The sequence below is a fragment of the Hippoglossus stenolepis genome, chromosome 6 (genome assembly GCF_022539355.2).
Source record: "Hippoglossus stenolepis isolate QCI-W04-F060 chromosome 6, HSTE1.2, whole genome shotgun sequence".
NCBI lineage: Eukaryota > Metazoa > Chordata > Actinopteri > Pleuronectiformes > Pleuronectidae > Hippoglossus > Hippoglossus stenolepis.
Window position 1 is genome coordinate 12,008,783 of NC_061488.1, and position 16,028 is coordinate 12,024,810.

General features: G+C 39.0%; 2 protein-coding genes and 2 non-coding genes across 4 annotated transcripts; 1 reads left to right on the plus strand and 3 right to left on the minus strand.

The window, feature by feature from the left end:
* Positions 1 to 842: 842 nt before the first annotated feature.
* si:dkey-109j17.5 (zinc finger BED domain-containing protein 4) lies at positions 843 to 5,840 on the minus strand. The gene is made up of 5 exons (XM_035159046.2): positions 4,975 to 5,840; positions 3,778 to 4,038; positions 3,385 to 3,644; positions 2,706 to 3,306; positions 843 to 2,317 (listed from the first exon to the last, which is right to left on the minus strand). The coding sequence occupies exons 1-5, from the start codon at positions 5,122 to 5,124 to the stop codon at positions 1,469 to 1,471; spliced, it is 2,121 nt and encodes a 706-aa protein (XP_035014937.1). The 5' UTR covers positions 5,125 to 5,840; the 3' UTR covers positions 843 to 1,468.
* A 5,449-nt stretch (positions 5,841 to 11,289) lies between these two features.
* On the minus strand, positions 11,290 to 14,339 carry ccdc115 (coiled-coil domain containing 115). The gene is made up of 5 exons (XM_035160494.2): positions 14,094 to 14,339; positions 13,313 to 13,416; positions 13,104 to 13,210; positions 12,817 to 13,008; positions 11,290 to 11,907 (listed from the first exon to the last, which is right to left on the minus strand). The coding sequence occupies exons 1-5, from the start codon at positions 14,211 to 14,213 to the stop codon at positions 11,768 to 11,770; spliced, it is 663 nt and encodes a 220-aa protein (XP_035016385.1). The 5' UTR covers positions 14,214 to 14,339; the 3' UTR covers positions 11,290 to 11,767.
* Positions 14,340 to 14,693: 354 nt separating this feature from the next.
* On the minus strand, positions 14,694 to 14,765 carry trnae-uuc. Its single transcript has one exon. It is a non-coding gene; the product is annotated as a tRNA-Glu (tRNA).
* A 900-nt stretch (positions 14,766 to 15,665) lies between these two features.
* Positions 15,666 to 15,737, plus strand: trnah-gug. Its single transcript has one exon. It is a non-coding gene; the product is annotated as a tRNA-His (tRNA).
* The last annotated feature ends 291 nt before the right edge of the window (positions 15,738 to 16,028 follow it).

Below are 16,028 nucleotides of genomic sequence, written 5' to 3' on the forward strand. Positions count from 1 at the left end.
TGAATCCAAAGACGTGCTGAGGCGATGATCGTTATGATCACAGCAATCTTTGATAATTAAGATCTGTGTGGGATGGGATGAAGCTGCGTTGAAAAGATGTAATCCTAGTGATGGTCCTTATCGTCACATCATTGCAATTACATCACATTTCGTCTTCAAACAGATTGTTGTTGTCTGACTGTTTCTTTTTAATCACAAAAGTCTGATGTAGCAGTAGAGAGCAAGGTTGCAATATCAACACATATCTTTCTGCACTTTATTTCAAAGTACTGGCAATTGTTTTGTGTGAGCCTATTTGGCTGTGAAAGAGAGGGGCCGTGTGGGCTGTGAGTGGGGCCTGCCTGCTGACTCTTATCTAACTGTGATGGAATTACTCGCAATTATGCTGCCTCCCCACTGGTGCAGCCCGGAGCGACAGAGTTCCTGAACACAACGGGAATCACACACTGCAACATTCACAGCTTCTCCTTCAAAGTGAGCGAGGCCCTGAAAAGTGGTTTCAAAATATTTCCGCGAGGTCAGACAAAGCAGAGGCCTCTGTTACACCACATGCACTCATTCTGTGCACGTGGGGGCGGAGGCAGGCATTACAATTGCTCAAAGTTCAGAACCAGGATTGGACATGAAATTAGAAATAGTGGGAAAAAAGTGCTGATAATGAAAATGAAATGGAATTGACCTCCACTCTGAGAGAGAACAGAGAGTTATAAGGGACTGACAGGCGGAAAATATAAATAAATTAGGGTCAAATAATTAGATATGTGAAGCAGATGTCAGCTTTGCTCCACTGGAAAAAAAATGGTGTGTGCTGTACACATGCACTCGCATCTGCAAGGTCTGCGTCGGGGGGTGAAACTCATTTATTATTGTGTCCTAATGAGACATTCACACACAGAGAAAATAAAACAATAAGGGGGGGGACATATTGTTTACCTGCTGATGCGTTCCTTCCAAAACAACATCAGACGAATTAGTCACAACCTTGATTACTGTATATCAGTATAAATCATATTCTACACTATGCAATAATTAACCATTTTGTTATTGTTGGTGTATCAGTGTTGGCTGGTGCAGACACAAGCTGTCTTTGAGGTTGGGAAAATAGAGAGTGGAGGGTTTGTGGTTGTCTGAGGACCCTGATCAGGCAAAAATTATGTCGAAGTAAATACTGATTAGTATTGATTAGCTTCTAGTCCCCTAAGTCTGCAGCATGTGACATGGTCGTCTGTATGCTGGCTGCATGGTGAACAGAGCAATCCACACCTGCTGTAGTCGGCAAATCCCTTCTGACCTGAGCCTCTTCACTGAAACTCTGGTTAATTCATCTCAGAGGAGCGTGAGGACTGTGTTATGTTGCTAACTCAGTTTCCTCGGAGAGGATCAGCGGTTAGTATCCAAGAATTAACATAACTGATGGTACAAATCATTGAGTTGCCGTTTAGTTAAAAGAATTATGTGACTCTTAGCTCTAAGTCCATAACAATCTGTAGTTTGCTTTGAGGTAGATGAGCGTCTCCAGGTTCTTTGGTAAGATGCGGCTTCTCTCTGGCCACAGGCAGATCTCGGCAGTAGTGAATATGTTCCCCACCACAGTGCCACAAGCAGGTATGGTGAACGCCCTCTTGGCCACCTGAGCAAGCAGAGGAAAGTCAATAGCTTTACGCCGCCAGTAATGCAAAGCATCTTCATCTGTTGGTTCCTCTCGTAGATATACGCTTAACTCCTGCTCCAGGCTCTTCGCCTGTGTTGCGGGTCTCTGCTTGATGAAAGAGAACAACTTGCAGGGCCGTGAAAGTGAGGAAACCGGCGATGGAGCAGGAGATGGAGCAGGAGGAGTCTGGGATTGAGGGTGTAGGTCTGTGTTGAGATCTAAGGGGCTGGAGGCTGCGGAATGTTTGGATAACTCCTCTATTAGAACCTGTCTGTGCCAGTCAGGGTTGCTGCTCCAAGTGAGCTTGAACTGGGGGTCCAGAGTGGTGGCAGTGATGTAGAGGGGGTCCTCCAGGATGGGGGCCAACCGACGCTCTACAGCCTGGCTGAGGGCCACCAGGAGAGAGGGGCAGTTGGGGGTTGACGTCTCAGAGAGATGCTTACGAAGACCCAGGACACACGGCAGCCCCAAGCTGATGGACACGTGTCGTTCTGCCTGCAGGTCATTCTGTCTGTCTCCATGCACCATGTCCCAGGCCTCAGTGAAGGGCTCCAAAGTGTCAGTGAGCTCCCTCAGGAGGGCTCTCTCTGAAGCGCCCGGTGCAAGCTCCCCTGGACCACTCATCTCCTCCAGGAACTCCACTGAGTCCAGCAGCCGTCGAAGCACCTGCATCAAAAAATCAAACAAAAAACAGAACTTTCTTCAACCATTGAAACACACAATTGATTGTGTTCATGCAGAAAAGCTACAATTTGATCAGTCTTTAAATATAAACCTTTATAAAACCACACCATTCATTGAAAATAATGTATTATATACACATACTACGGTAACACTAAAATATCATAAGCAGTGTATGACGTAGTTGGAAAACAAACTGGGACATTTAAATTGGTTATTAATGTATTTTTTACAAAAACTCCTAACTCACTGATTGGTGCAACTGAGAGTGACAATAGAACATATATGTAATACAAAACTTGTATTGATATACAAAGTGTTTTATTAATTATTTATAAACTACTACTACTACTACTATTATTGTACCACATACCTTAAGCTGAGCAGCCCAGTCTCTCACTGCAGAGGGGGCATTTCCTGTTCCCCCCATCATCAGTCCAGTACCATCAAACACCTGGCTGAGTTTCTCAGGTGGGACAGCAGAGGTAATGTAGTTATAGAAACAGGCAGCCTTGGCCAGTGTGGAGGAGAGCTGCGGACAGGAGCACAGCCCCTCCCTGACACACTGTTCCAGAGAGCGAGAGAAACAGTCCACCCGACGAACACCCAGACCCTGCTCCCAGGAGTCCTCCCATTCCTCTTCATCCGCCCCATCACCATGACCATTCCTGATCCCTTCCTCTGCGTCGTTACCATTGTCCACCCCCTCTTCACTGTTGTCATCTCGCACGCTAGCGAGATGAGGTGACACCGAGAAACCGGGAAGACAACATGGCTTTAAGGTTGCCGTGGCCAGAAAAGGGTCCGCGACGACACGAAACACTCTCCCTGACACCCCGTGAGAGTGGCACACTTCATCAAATTCTGACAGGACGCGATTGCCAGAGGTGCCGCCGGTCAGGGGTAGGCACGCCAGCAGGGCTGAACGCATCTGCCAATCCGATGTGAGAAAATGGCAGGTGACACCGAGGAAACTACAGAGAGAGAAGAGATGGCAGTGAGAGAATCAAAGTTGGAATCAAGTTGTTTTTTGGCTAATTTTACCTCCGTACCCTGAGGTGGCTCCAGAAAAGCCCCTCCAGAGATCCAGGCTGAGGCTGAGGGCGTGTGCCGAGGCCAGGGCCTGACGGGTGGTCAGCTGGACTTGATAGGCGTAGGCAGGGAGGAGCTGGCTCTGGATGTAGTGCTGATGCTCTGGGGTGTAGCGTGGCTCCAAGAACTGCAGCAGCTCCCTGAAACCTTGGTTTTCCACTATGGACACTGGCTGCAGGTCAAGCACTATCATCTTGGCTATAGCCTCTGAGATCAACACCTATGGCGACAAAGATCATGTGTAAATAACCCTTAATACGGCAGATGATTTCATTGCAATGGCACATTAGATAATACAGGGTTACATCAACAGTGGGACAGCTATTTGCATCTCAAGTGGTGTATGACTGCACCTGACGTGGGTCATGTCTGTCAAACTTGCTCGCCCCTCCTCCAGAGCCTCCTCCTACTCCTCCGTCCAGAGTTCCCATTCCTCCAACACCTCCTCCTCCTCTTCCTCCTCCTCCTCCTCCTCCTCCTCCAGTAGTGATGGGAACACTGAAGCGGGAATTCTCTCCATTGCTGGTGAATGTGTGCAGGGAACCAGAGGAGTAACCCTCTCTCTTCATATCCTTCCTCTTCACAAAGTCATCATACATGGCCTGGTGCTTCCGCTAAATGGGACAGTGGCACAGGAGTGTTATTGGTTGACAGGTAGAATATTTTATTTAGTGCTTAGGTTCATATATACAGTATATATATCGTCACTGTTGTTTCTGTGGAGAAGGATACAATATGGATGAATCTGACTGTCTTTGATTTAGCTACATAAAATTGATTTACATACATTTGCTTTTTAACCGTTTCCTATTATTTGCCTTAATTTTTTTCCATTTTTAAAGGTTCAGTGTATAGACTTTAGTGACATCTAGTGGTGAGGTTGCATGTTGCAGCTGAATACCCCTCACCTCACCCTCCAAACATGAAAAAGAACCTGTGGTAGCCTTCATTTGTCATAAAAACTCAAAAAGGTGTTTAGTTTGTCCAGTTTGGACACTGTAAAAAACATGGCGGCCTCCGTGGAGAGGACACGCTCCTGATGTTAATATGAAGTATTTAAATAAAATTCTAGGGTAAAGAAAACGATTTGTACAATTTAGATGATCACACACTGGTGAAAACATCACTAGGATTATTTTATATTCAATTTCTGCCAATAAATCCCTTTCACCTAAATCTTAAACACTGATCCTTTAACTTGTCAAGCTCCTTTTAACTGTGTTAAAGGACTCCTATATAAATAAAGTTGATCATAACTATTATAAAAAGATGCTGTTATAGTGAGAATTTGCATGTCTGAACTAAGGAGGGAAGCCTCAGCCTGACTCCATGTGTTCGAAGTGATGAGGAGGCCTCTCCTGAAGTCTGCATATGACTGATAATTACAGCTTCTCTCTGAATAATGCAGTTATTCTGATCTGTTTTTAGTTTTTTTTTCAATAAACTCACTCAGGTGCACCACACAGAAATATGTCAGGACTGAGAACAAGTGCAGAGGATCCGTCCCTTCATGTATAAAACCACATAACTTCTTATTTTGAAGTCATTACCTTGAGATGCGTTACGAAGTTGGACGTGACGCTGCGCTTCGCCTGGATCCTGGTGCCACAAGCCTTGCAGTTGGACTCGATTTTGCCATTTTCGCCCTCGAACACAATATTGAAGTAATCCAGGATGGACACCTTCGCGACCGACGCCATTGGAGCCGACTCTTCCTCTGCTCTGGAGCACAAATCAACTTGCGGTCTGAGTCCGAGGTATCAGCCTCACCTCGGCTCCGATCATGAGCGCATGCAGGCCGGCGTGTTTACCTCCCAGTCCCCGGCTCAGACATTCGCAGGAAAAACGTCGCTGCCGGCTGAGCGGACAAAAGGGGAATCGGGATTCTCGAAGCGGCAGTTGCGGAGGGTTTTTCACGTCCGGAATCGGCCACGATCGGGCCACGGAGGCTGCTGCGGATGTTCCGGGAGCATCAATGATAATGTGACCGCGAGGATACATCCGCCGTGGCCGCGCTCCCATCCGACGGTCGGACGCAAGTGGAGGCAGCGCGCCGTGTTTTCATGGAGGCGTGTGGACTGTGGTGTCATCGGAGCAGGAAGTGCACACAATACACGGGAGTTTCATGTCCCTCCCATCTCGACACTTCCCGGTAATGTTCGGCTGTGCCCGGTAAACGCTGCTGGGATCTCAGGGTGGTGGCGCTCTTTCAAATTATTCCCACTATGTCCGTATAATAACAGCAGGTATTTATTTATATAATCCTGTCCCGAGGAGAGTAGACTTTCCACAAATGTTTCTGTTTTTAAATCCTTACTAATAATTAGCTTTTAAATGGATGTTTTGTTTTTATTGTTTTCTGTTTTCTTGTTCTGTGTTGTTTTGCAACACACCTTGTAACCTTGTTTAGGTAAGTGCTGTGGAAATAAAGTTGTGTTATTATTTTATTATTATATAGTGACACTTCTTATATGATTTGAAATTAAGACTGTATTTCTGTATTTCAATGTAAGGAAAAATAAATTGTAGAAAGTCTTATTGTAATTATTTATTTAAAAAACAAGAAAAGACAACATAAAGACTTATGTCGGACAGACGGACGGATTTTTTTTCGTCCGTCTGTCTGTCCGTATTTTAATACATTTTTTTTTGGACAGACAGACGGACAGTGGAGTTATGACAACATCGTGTCCTTTGGCAAAGGATGAACCTTCGCCGCACCTCAATGTTTACACGGTTTGAGGAAATGTCACAATTCTGACCATGGTCCTATGACTTGACTGAGCTCATTTGAGCTGTATATTGTAAAGCAGCCAGGAGCAGTGTATCAAAGTATAAAACATGTCACTTCCTGTAGCCAGCAGGTGGCGCTGTAATGATGAGTCAATATTGACACATGGATCTGATCAGGGCGGGACTGTGAATGTGTGAATGAGGTTTGAGGCTGATAGAACAATGCACAGAGAAGTTATAATAAATCCCTCTTTTTTGGCAAATCATCAAAATTCTACACCACGCCACGGTCACACCGTGTGATGAAATCAAATATACCGAGGTAGTTTATATCTCCATCTTGTTGAGATGACATTCACAGAAGTTGAAGTTGATCTGATGAAAGCCCAAGGACAAGTTCATCAGAGTAAAATTGTAGAAAATGGTGTAAATGGTTAAATGGTAAATGGTTTTGTATTCATATAGCGCTTTTCTAGTGTAGCATATCTATCCAAGAGACCTTTCTGTTTGTCATGAAAAGACACATGTCCCTCTCGATTTTTGTACATGTCGGCCAATCGTAGTGCCGCTAGTTAGGAGGCGCTAGTCAGTTGTTTTGCCACGCCCATTCCTTAAAACCATATGAATGTCTGCAGGGGGGGGGGCTGTTGCTACACAAATGTAGTTTGACGGAGGTTGAACCTCGAACACCGAATTTATAGCCATTTCGTGTGTCATGGCGAGTTGATGAACTTTGACCCCACGCCACTAATATGGCGTTTGATGAAAAGTGACAGTAATCTTATGTCTACATTATCAATGTCTTGAGACCCATTTGACACGATTGACATGGTTGCGATCAATGGATGAGGAGGAATACTTCCAAGTGTAAAACGTTCCAAAAACAAGACATTTCCTGTTGCCACCAGGGGGCGCTGTGATTTTAAGTCACGATTTCTGTGTAGATGTCATCAGGCCGGGACTCTTGTCTTACATGTCTCGACTCGATTGGACCAAATATGTCCGAGATACAGAACCTCGTGTTTTGATGGCGTGTAATCAAACTTTGACGCCACGGTCACACAGTAGTTTAGATCTCCATCTTGTTGTGATGACACTCATCTCAATTTGAAGTTGATCTGATGAAAGCTCTACGACAAGTTCGTCAAAGTAAAAATCTGGAATATGGCCAAAATGGCCACTAAATCCAAAATGGCGGGCTTCCTGTTGCGTTTTTCATAATGCTCCTTGAGACTTTTTTGTATGACTGGTCACGATACAACCTAGTTCCGATTTTGGTGAAGATCGGTCGAGGGGAAACCTAGGGGCTGCATTCCAGGTGGCGCTGTTGAGCCATTTTGCCACGCCCATTTCAAATTACTCCAGAATACAATTACTTTTTGGGGTTTTGAATTCCCTGCAAACTTTTTTACAATTTAGTTACTTTTTAGGCCCTTTTTAGTTACTTTGGTACTTTTCAGTTACTTTGGTACTTTTAGTTACTTTTCAGTTACTTTGGTACTTTTAGTTACTTTCTGTCAGTTTCTGGCACTTTTAGTTACTTTCGTGTTACTTTAGTACTTTTAGTTACTTTGGTACTTTTTCGTTACTTTGGTACTTTTCAGTTACTTTTCAGTTACTTTGGTACTTTTAGTTACTTTAGTTACTTTGGTACTTTTAGTTACTTTTTAGTTACTTTACTTTTAGTTACTTTAGGTACTATTCAGTTACTTTGTTATTTTAGTTACTTTTCAGTTACTTTGGTACTTTGTTACTTTTCAGTTACTTTGGTACTTTTAGTTACTTTTCAGTTACTTTGGTACTTTTAAGTTACTTTGGTACTTTTAGTTACTTTTAGTTACTTAGTTACTTTTAGTTACTTTGGTACTTTTAGGTACTTTTAGTTACTTTGGTCCTTTGTTACTTTTTAGTTACTTTTACTTTTAGTTACTTTTAGTTACTTAGTTACTTTTGTATTTTGGTACTTTTCAGTTACTTTGGTACTTTTCAGTTACTTTGGTACTTTCAGTACTTTGACTTTTGATTACTTTGGTACTTTTCAGTTACTTTTAGTTACTTTGGTACTTTTTGTTACTTTAGTTACTTGGTACTTTTAGTTACTTTTTAGTTACTTTTACTTTTAGTTACTTTGGTACTTTGTTACTTTTAGTTACTCTTTTTTAGTTACTTGGTACTGTTACTTTTTAGTTACTTTGGTTTTTAGTTACTTTTGTGTACTTTGTTACTTTTTAGTTACTTTGGTATTTAGTTACTTTTTAGTTACTTAGTTACTCTTTTCATACTTTGGTACTTTCAGTTACTTTGGTAATTTTCAGTTACTTTGGTACTTTTCAGTTACTTTTTGCATTTGGTACTTTTCAGTTACTTTGGTACTTTATTACTTTGGTACTTTAGTTACTTTTTAGTTACTTTTGTACTTTTTAGTTACTTTTAGTTACTTTTTAGTTACTTTGGTACTTTGTTACTTTTTAGTTACTTTGGTACTTTTAGTTACTTTGGTACTTTGTTACTTTTTAGTTACTTTGGTACTTTTTAGTTACTTTGGTACTTTGTTACTTTTTAGTTACTTTGGTACTTTTAGTTACTTTGGTACTTTTTTACTTTTTAGTTACTTTTACTTTTTAGTTACTTTGGTACTTTGTTACTTTTTAGTTACTTTGGTACTTTTAGTTACTTTTTAGTTACTTAGTTACTTTTACACTTTGGTACTTTCAGTTACTTTGGTACTTTAGTTACTTTGGTACTTTTTAGTTACTTTTCGGTACTTTTGGACTTTTTCAGTTACTTTGGTACTTTTTAGTTACTTTGGTACTTTGTTACTTTTTAGTTACTTTGGTACTTAGTTACTTTTTAACTTTTTAGTTACTTTGTACTTTGTTACTTTTAGTTACTTTGGTACTTTTAGTTACTTTGGTACTTTGTTACTTTTTAGTTATTTTGGTACTTTTGTTACTTTGGTACTTTGTTACTTTTTAGTTACTTTGGTACTTTTTAGTTACTTTGGTACTTTGTTATTTTTAGTTACTTTGGTACTTTTTAGTTACTTTGGTACTTTGTTACTTTTATTACTTTTTAGTTACTTTGGTACTTTGTTACTTTTTAGTTACTTTGGTACTTTGTTACTTTTTAACTTTTGTTACTTTTTACTTTTCAGTTACTTTTTAGTTACTTTTTTACTTTTTAGTTACTTAGGTACTATTCAGTTACTTTGGTACTTTTGTTACTTTGGTACTTTCAGTTACTTTGTTACTTTTCAGTTACTTTGGTACTTTGTTACTTTTCAGTTACTTTGGTACTTTGTTACTTTTCAGTTACTTTGTACTTTGTTACTTTTAGTTACTTTGGTACTTTGTTACTTTTCAGTTACTTTGGTACTTTGTTACTTAGTTAGTTTGTACTTTTAGTTACTTTTAGTTACTTTGGTACTTTTAGTTACTTTTTAGTTACTTTACTTTTAGTTACTTTGGACTTTGTTACTTTTTAGTTACTTTGGTACTTTTTGTTACTTTTAGTTACTTAGTTACTTTTCTAGTTACTTTGGTACTTTTAGTTACTTTGGACTTTGTTACTTTTAGTACGTTACTGTTGGACTTTGGTACTTTTCAGTTACTTTGGTACTTTAGTTACTTTGGTACTTTCTTACTTTGGTACTTTTGACTTTGGTACTTTCAGTTACTTGGACTTTTAGTTACTTTGGTACTTTTAGTTACTTTTAACTTTTGTTACTTTGGTACTTTGTTACTTTTTAGTTACTTTGGTACTTTTAGTTACTTTTGATTGTTACTTTTAGTTACTTTGGTACTTTTTAGTTACTTTGGATTTGTTACTTTTAGTTACTTTGGTACTTTTTAGTTACTTTGGACTTTGTTACTTTTAGTTACTTTGGTACTTTTAAGTTACTTTGATTTTGTTACTTTTAGTTACTTTGGTACTTTGTTACTTTTTAGTTACTTTGGTACTTTTAGTTACTTTTAACTTTTAGTTACTTTTTAACTTTTCAGTTACTTTTTAACTTTCAGTTACTTTGGTACTTTTCAGTTACTTTGTTACTTTTGTTACTTTTGCTTTAGTTACTTTGGTACTTTTCAGTTACTTTGGTACTTTGTTACTTTTCAGTTACTTTGTACTTTGTTACTTTTCAGTTACTTTTGTACTTTGTTACTTTTCAGTTACTTTGGTACTTTGTTACTTTTCAGTTACTTTGGTACTTTTAGTTACTTTTCAGTTACTTTGGTACTTTTTAGTTACTTTTCAGTTACTTTTAGTTATTTTTTAGTTACTTTTGTACTTTTAGTTACTTTTAGTTACTTTAGTTACTTTGAAGTTACTTTTGTACTTTTACTTCAATTTAATACTTTTGTACTTTTACTTACTTTTAGTTACTTTGTACTTTTACTTACTTTTAGTAACCAGGGGCGCTGTGATTTTAAGTCATGATTTCTTTGTAGATGTCATCAGGCCGGGACTCTTGTCTTACATGTCTAGTTTGGACTCGATTGGACCAAATATGTCCGAGATACAGAAACTCGTGTTTTGATGGCGTGTAATCAAACTTTGACGCCATGCCACGGTCACACGGTAGTTTAGATCTCCATCTTGTTGTGGTGACACTCATCTCAATTTGAAGTCCATCAGATGAAAGCCCTGGGACAAGTACGTCAAAGTAAAAATGTGGAATATGGCCAAAATGGCCACTAAAGTCAAAATGGCGGGCTTCCTGTTGCTTTTTTCCAATTGCACCTCTGACCTTTTTTGTTTGTCGGGTCATGATACACTTGGGCTACGATTTTTGTGAAGATCGGTGAAAGCTAACTGAGGGGCTTTTCCTTAGATGGCGCTGTTGAGCCATTTTTCCACGCCCATTTCAAATTACTCCAGAATACAATTACTTTTTTGGGTTTTGAATTTCCTGCAAACTTTGGTAACAATTTGAGCGTCTAGGCCCTGAAAAAGCCCCAAAAGGGAAATACAAATCCTTCGAAATACAATAGGGCCTCCCACCGGAGGTGCTCGGGCCCTAATAATAAAAACTTATAATAAACTTTTGGAAAAAGTAATGACAGAAAGTGCTTTGCACAATCTCCACAAAAAATAAATAAAGAATACAAATCAGCGACACATAACACATGAGATCAAAAAGTAACATTTAATATATACAATAACTAAACGACAGGCTAATCAATATCTATGATCCTTTGACTGGAGAGAATCTGTTCCAAAGTCTTTTTGTTTAGAATCGCAACTTTATATTTAATATTATAATTTATTATATTATCTATTATAAGTTAGACTGATCTTCATCAGTAAATATAATATCACAACAATTATATATTTTATCTTATTAATCTATTAGTCCACAACACAGATTTAATTGATCCTGAGAAATAACATCCATTCAAAACAAGCTACACATTAATGAATTCAAACAGCACAAAACAGTATATAACAGCAATCAATCGTCTAGTGGGAGCAGCTACATTTGTGATCTTCACTTAGAAATATGCCAGTTAAAGTCCACTGGGCCTTAAAGGTTACCCTACTGACTCCAGTCACTCTGTCTCCTTGGCCACAGGCTCCTGTCAGATCATCGCCTGCTTTTCCTTGTCAGTGTTACTTCACCATCTTTACCACTTGAGCGGCTGAGGTCTTCTTCTGCAGAATGCGTTTGTCTTTCATGCAGCTCTTCAGTTCCTCTCTGCTGTTTAAAACGGCAGCCTGCAGGGTTGCAATCTCAGCAGAGAGCTCGATAACTACAGAGAAAGAGAGAAGAGAATATTCATCTTGCACACATCCATGAAAATATGACTGTCACCAATGAAATTACATTGTTCTTATATACCTAATTAGGGATAATATGATCTAGAGATGATACAATGATATATTATATAAGTAACGTTTAGTCTTTAAATGACCTAATCTTTGGTGACTGTTGACTGCAGCAGGACAATAAAATCTAAAATCTCACTCTTAACCGTTTACATCTGTATCCAAGTTAATGCATCAACATATACATATGTGTAGTTATCTGCATATAAATATCTGTATCCCTCAATTGTTGCGAGTATCCAGTGTGGCCCTGAGAGCTCATCACATAGCAACTAAAGAAAACACATGCAAATAAACAAATAACGATAAAAAAACCAAAATCTTATCTTCACCAATCAGATAACAATCTATGCAGCAGAAGATGTTTTCTCCATTTGCATGTGTTTTGTCTGTTGCATAGATTTTCTTCAGTCATAGTGTGTGGAGCTCTCAGGACCTCCTAAGTATTATTTCATTTGTATTTGAATTTCAGGTGTAGTTAATACAAACACTACATGTACAGCAAATATCTGCAATAATATCTGAACACTGCAGTCAGAGTGTTAAAACAGAAATCAAGCATTAGCTCTTTTTCCAGCTGTTGATGTGGATGCGGATATTTTCTTCATTTGCCTGTGCTTGGTCTATTTGCCTGTGTTAAGCTGCAGTGTGTCGAGCTCTCAGAGCCTCTGTGAGGATGTCGTGAAAGGAACAAAACCAATCTATATCCTCTGCCATATCCACATACATCAAACTTAAGCTACATCCAGAGGTAATCCCATATTATTACCTTTAATATGGTTTCACCTTACACTGGAACATCAGTAAAATACACACTTTTTTTAATCACATACCTTGCTTGAATGATGACTGTGCTTGTTTAAGAGATTGTGGCACCAGGATACCAAACCATCTCAGTGGGTCTTGCTGAGGATTCTGTTCACTTTTCTTTACTGGAGTTACTTCAGGAGCTGTCTCGCTACTTGCTTCATCATTTCCCTTTTTTTCAACGACAACGTTTTTAGGTTTGTTTCTTCTCCTGACACCTGAGAAATGAAATCATATAAAAGGACTTTGAAAATAATCATAATAATTAAGGATGTAAACAGGGTATATTTTTGACATTGTGCAGACAGCTCACCTTCCTCTTGAGGTCCAATTTCCTCTATAGACTTCACATTTGTTCCAGACTCTGTACTTTGTGTAACTCTTTCTGTGCAGAACTCCACCTCACCATTGTCCAGTGTTCTGAAACACAGGGATTCCAGTCCAAAAAAGCTTTCCAAAACTGAGAGTGCACACCAAATACCTTGGAACATTAATTTCCATGAAAAGCATCTAATAGTTTACCTCGTGTGAACACAGACCAGCGGCTCGATCTCACTCGCATACTGAAGTGCAGAGACTTGCTTGTTTCCCATGGAATATCGTGCCTTGGACGTGGAAAACCATCCCTATGGAGAACATGGAGTGGAAACTTTACATTTCATTGACTTGGGAGAGGACACAAGGTAAACTGCAAGTTTTCAAATCAAAAGATAAATGAGATAGATAACGCTGAACCATCAGTAAAATAGCAAATAAGGAAAAAAGTATCCTGCTGCTAAGGTTAGAGTTTTAAAAAAACATTCAAACATACTTAGGACTACACAATTACTCTCATTAATTCTGTAAGGCAGCCTTAGGTACCTTGGTGCTACACAAATCAAATGCATTATTATTATTATTATTATCATCATCATCATCATCCATCAGAGAACTCTCATCGGTCCCAGATTCACTGCATCATGGCACAAATCATACAGCCACATTCACACAAGGCTGTTTTGAAACTAATATATTTTGAGTAAAACTATTATTTTTGTGATTTTACAAACCTCTATATTATTTCTTTATTAATCTATTGATCGGTTTGTCTAGGAAACATTAGAACATTTTGGAAAATAATCCTAAAGTCCAAACTTAATGAGTCAACAACCAATGACACTACCACAAATGAAGACGAGGTAAAACAGCTAATCCTCAGAGTCGATCAAACAAATTGATAAATCCTCTGTAATTCATGATTAACACAGGTTGTTGTGCAGATGGTCTGATGGTGGCCCGCATGCTACGAGGTTTTCTCTGCTACCTGCTCGATGAGAGAGTTGAGAGCGGCTTGCTTCTCCTCCAGTGACTCCAGCTGCTCCATGAAGCGGAGCAGTTTTCCGTCCAGGGACAGAGAACGCTCCTCCAGCTCTGACAAGCCCATGTCGACTTTTAGTCAAGGATCGAGTCCTTTTTAAATCAACCTTTACCGCCGCCGTTGTCGCTAAATATCCACCGATCAACGCTTCGTCTAACACTGTACTACTTCCGCGTCATGTGACACACCTCGTCACATGATTTAGATCACGTGCACGTTAAGTTCCCCCACGACAGCAAAATAAAACAACGAAATGTAATGTTTTATAATAATTTAATAATAACTTTTATTAGTACAGCACTTATCTAAACAAGGTTACAAAGGGCTTCACAGAATCCATGGCAAAAATGAATGAAGTAAAGTAAAGGTTGTTTAATTTTAAGATCCAAATCCTAACATAATAAAATAAAATAAAATGTTTTTAATTTTAAAAATCAAAATTAAAATGTATATGATGTATGACGATAGTGCAAAACGAAGATGGCGGACAGACCGGTCTTTATAAAGACAAAATGTAACATGTTTTCAAATGAATGAAAAAGGTAGTTCCCATACCGGGAGTCGAACCCGGGCCGCCTGGGTGAAAACCAGGAATCCTAACCGCTAGACCATATGGGACCGATGCACACAATATGAAGACCTATCCAACATATATTCGGTTACTTCGTGAAATATACACCCATTCATACTGGTGTTAATATTTGGAAACGTTGCACAGAAATTACTTTACAGGATGTAAAGTAACTTTATTCCTGCTGTTCGGTGTTTATATATATAAATGTGGAAATAAATGTGGAAATAAATTTAAGACATTGATTCATTTATTTCTGTATTTATTTCTGTGTCCATATGTAAATGAGGTAGAAGGTCCCAACCTCAGTCTCGAGCAGGATTGGTCCACTGAGCGATCCAGACAGATGCAATCTATTCCTAGCGAATCTTCAAAATGTGTGTGTGTGCGCTTCCAGACAGCGCGCACACACACAGGCCCCGGGACTGTGTGACCCTTCTCGTATTAGCATACGGACAAAGAAATACATAAATAAATTAATGTGGAAATAAATTAATGTGGAAATAAATTAATGTGGAAATATATTTAAGACGTTTATTTCTGTATTTATTTCTGTATTTCTGCATTTATTTCCTTATTTATTGATGTATTTATTTATACATTTGTTTATTTATTTATAATTAAGTCAGGTTTCGTCCTCGATAGTTTCGTCCTCCATACTAAAAAGCAGCATGTGTAATATAATAGTTGCATTTACAGTAAAAAGAAGTGATTGGTGCGTGTTTGCGTTGAAAATGAGTTCACGTGGATTTCACCATTTCATTAAAATAGGAATTGTTTTTAGTTCACTATCTAAGAACCGTCACCTTGTTGCTGAAGACGTCTACAGCTGCAGAGGGAAATGACGACAGGCTAAACGTCTGTCACTCTACACTAAAACACGAGAGTTGCCCTGACTACTACTTATAGGCCTGTTTTGACAGTGAGCGTATCCCTCCCCGTAGCTCGCCGTGATCGTATAGTGGTTAGTACTCTGCGTTGTGGCCGCAGCAACCCCGGTTCGAATCCGGGTCACGGCAGGGTTAAATCCCTGACACGGCTGGGGAGATTTTTTTATACTTACTGTCACTTCAGCAACAAAGATCGCGAGCGTTTTAGCGTTTTAACAGTTTTGGGTTAAATACATTTTACAATATATTCATTGTAGTATGATACTAAAAGATATGATACTGGAAGTACTGTTTATATCAGACAATACACCGATCTATCTTTCTATCTATCTATGAAACACTGGAAATAACTTTTTCATTCAATCAATATATTATCTATTTATCTGTCTGTCTATATTTAAAAGAATACTATTTGACTGT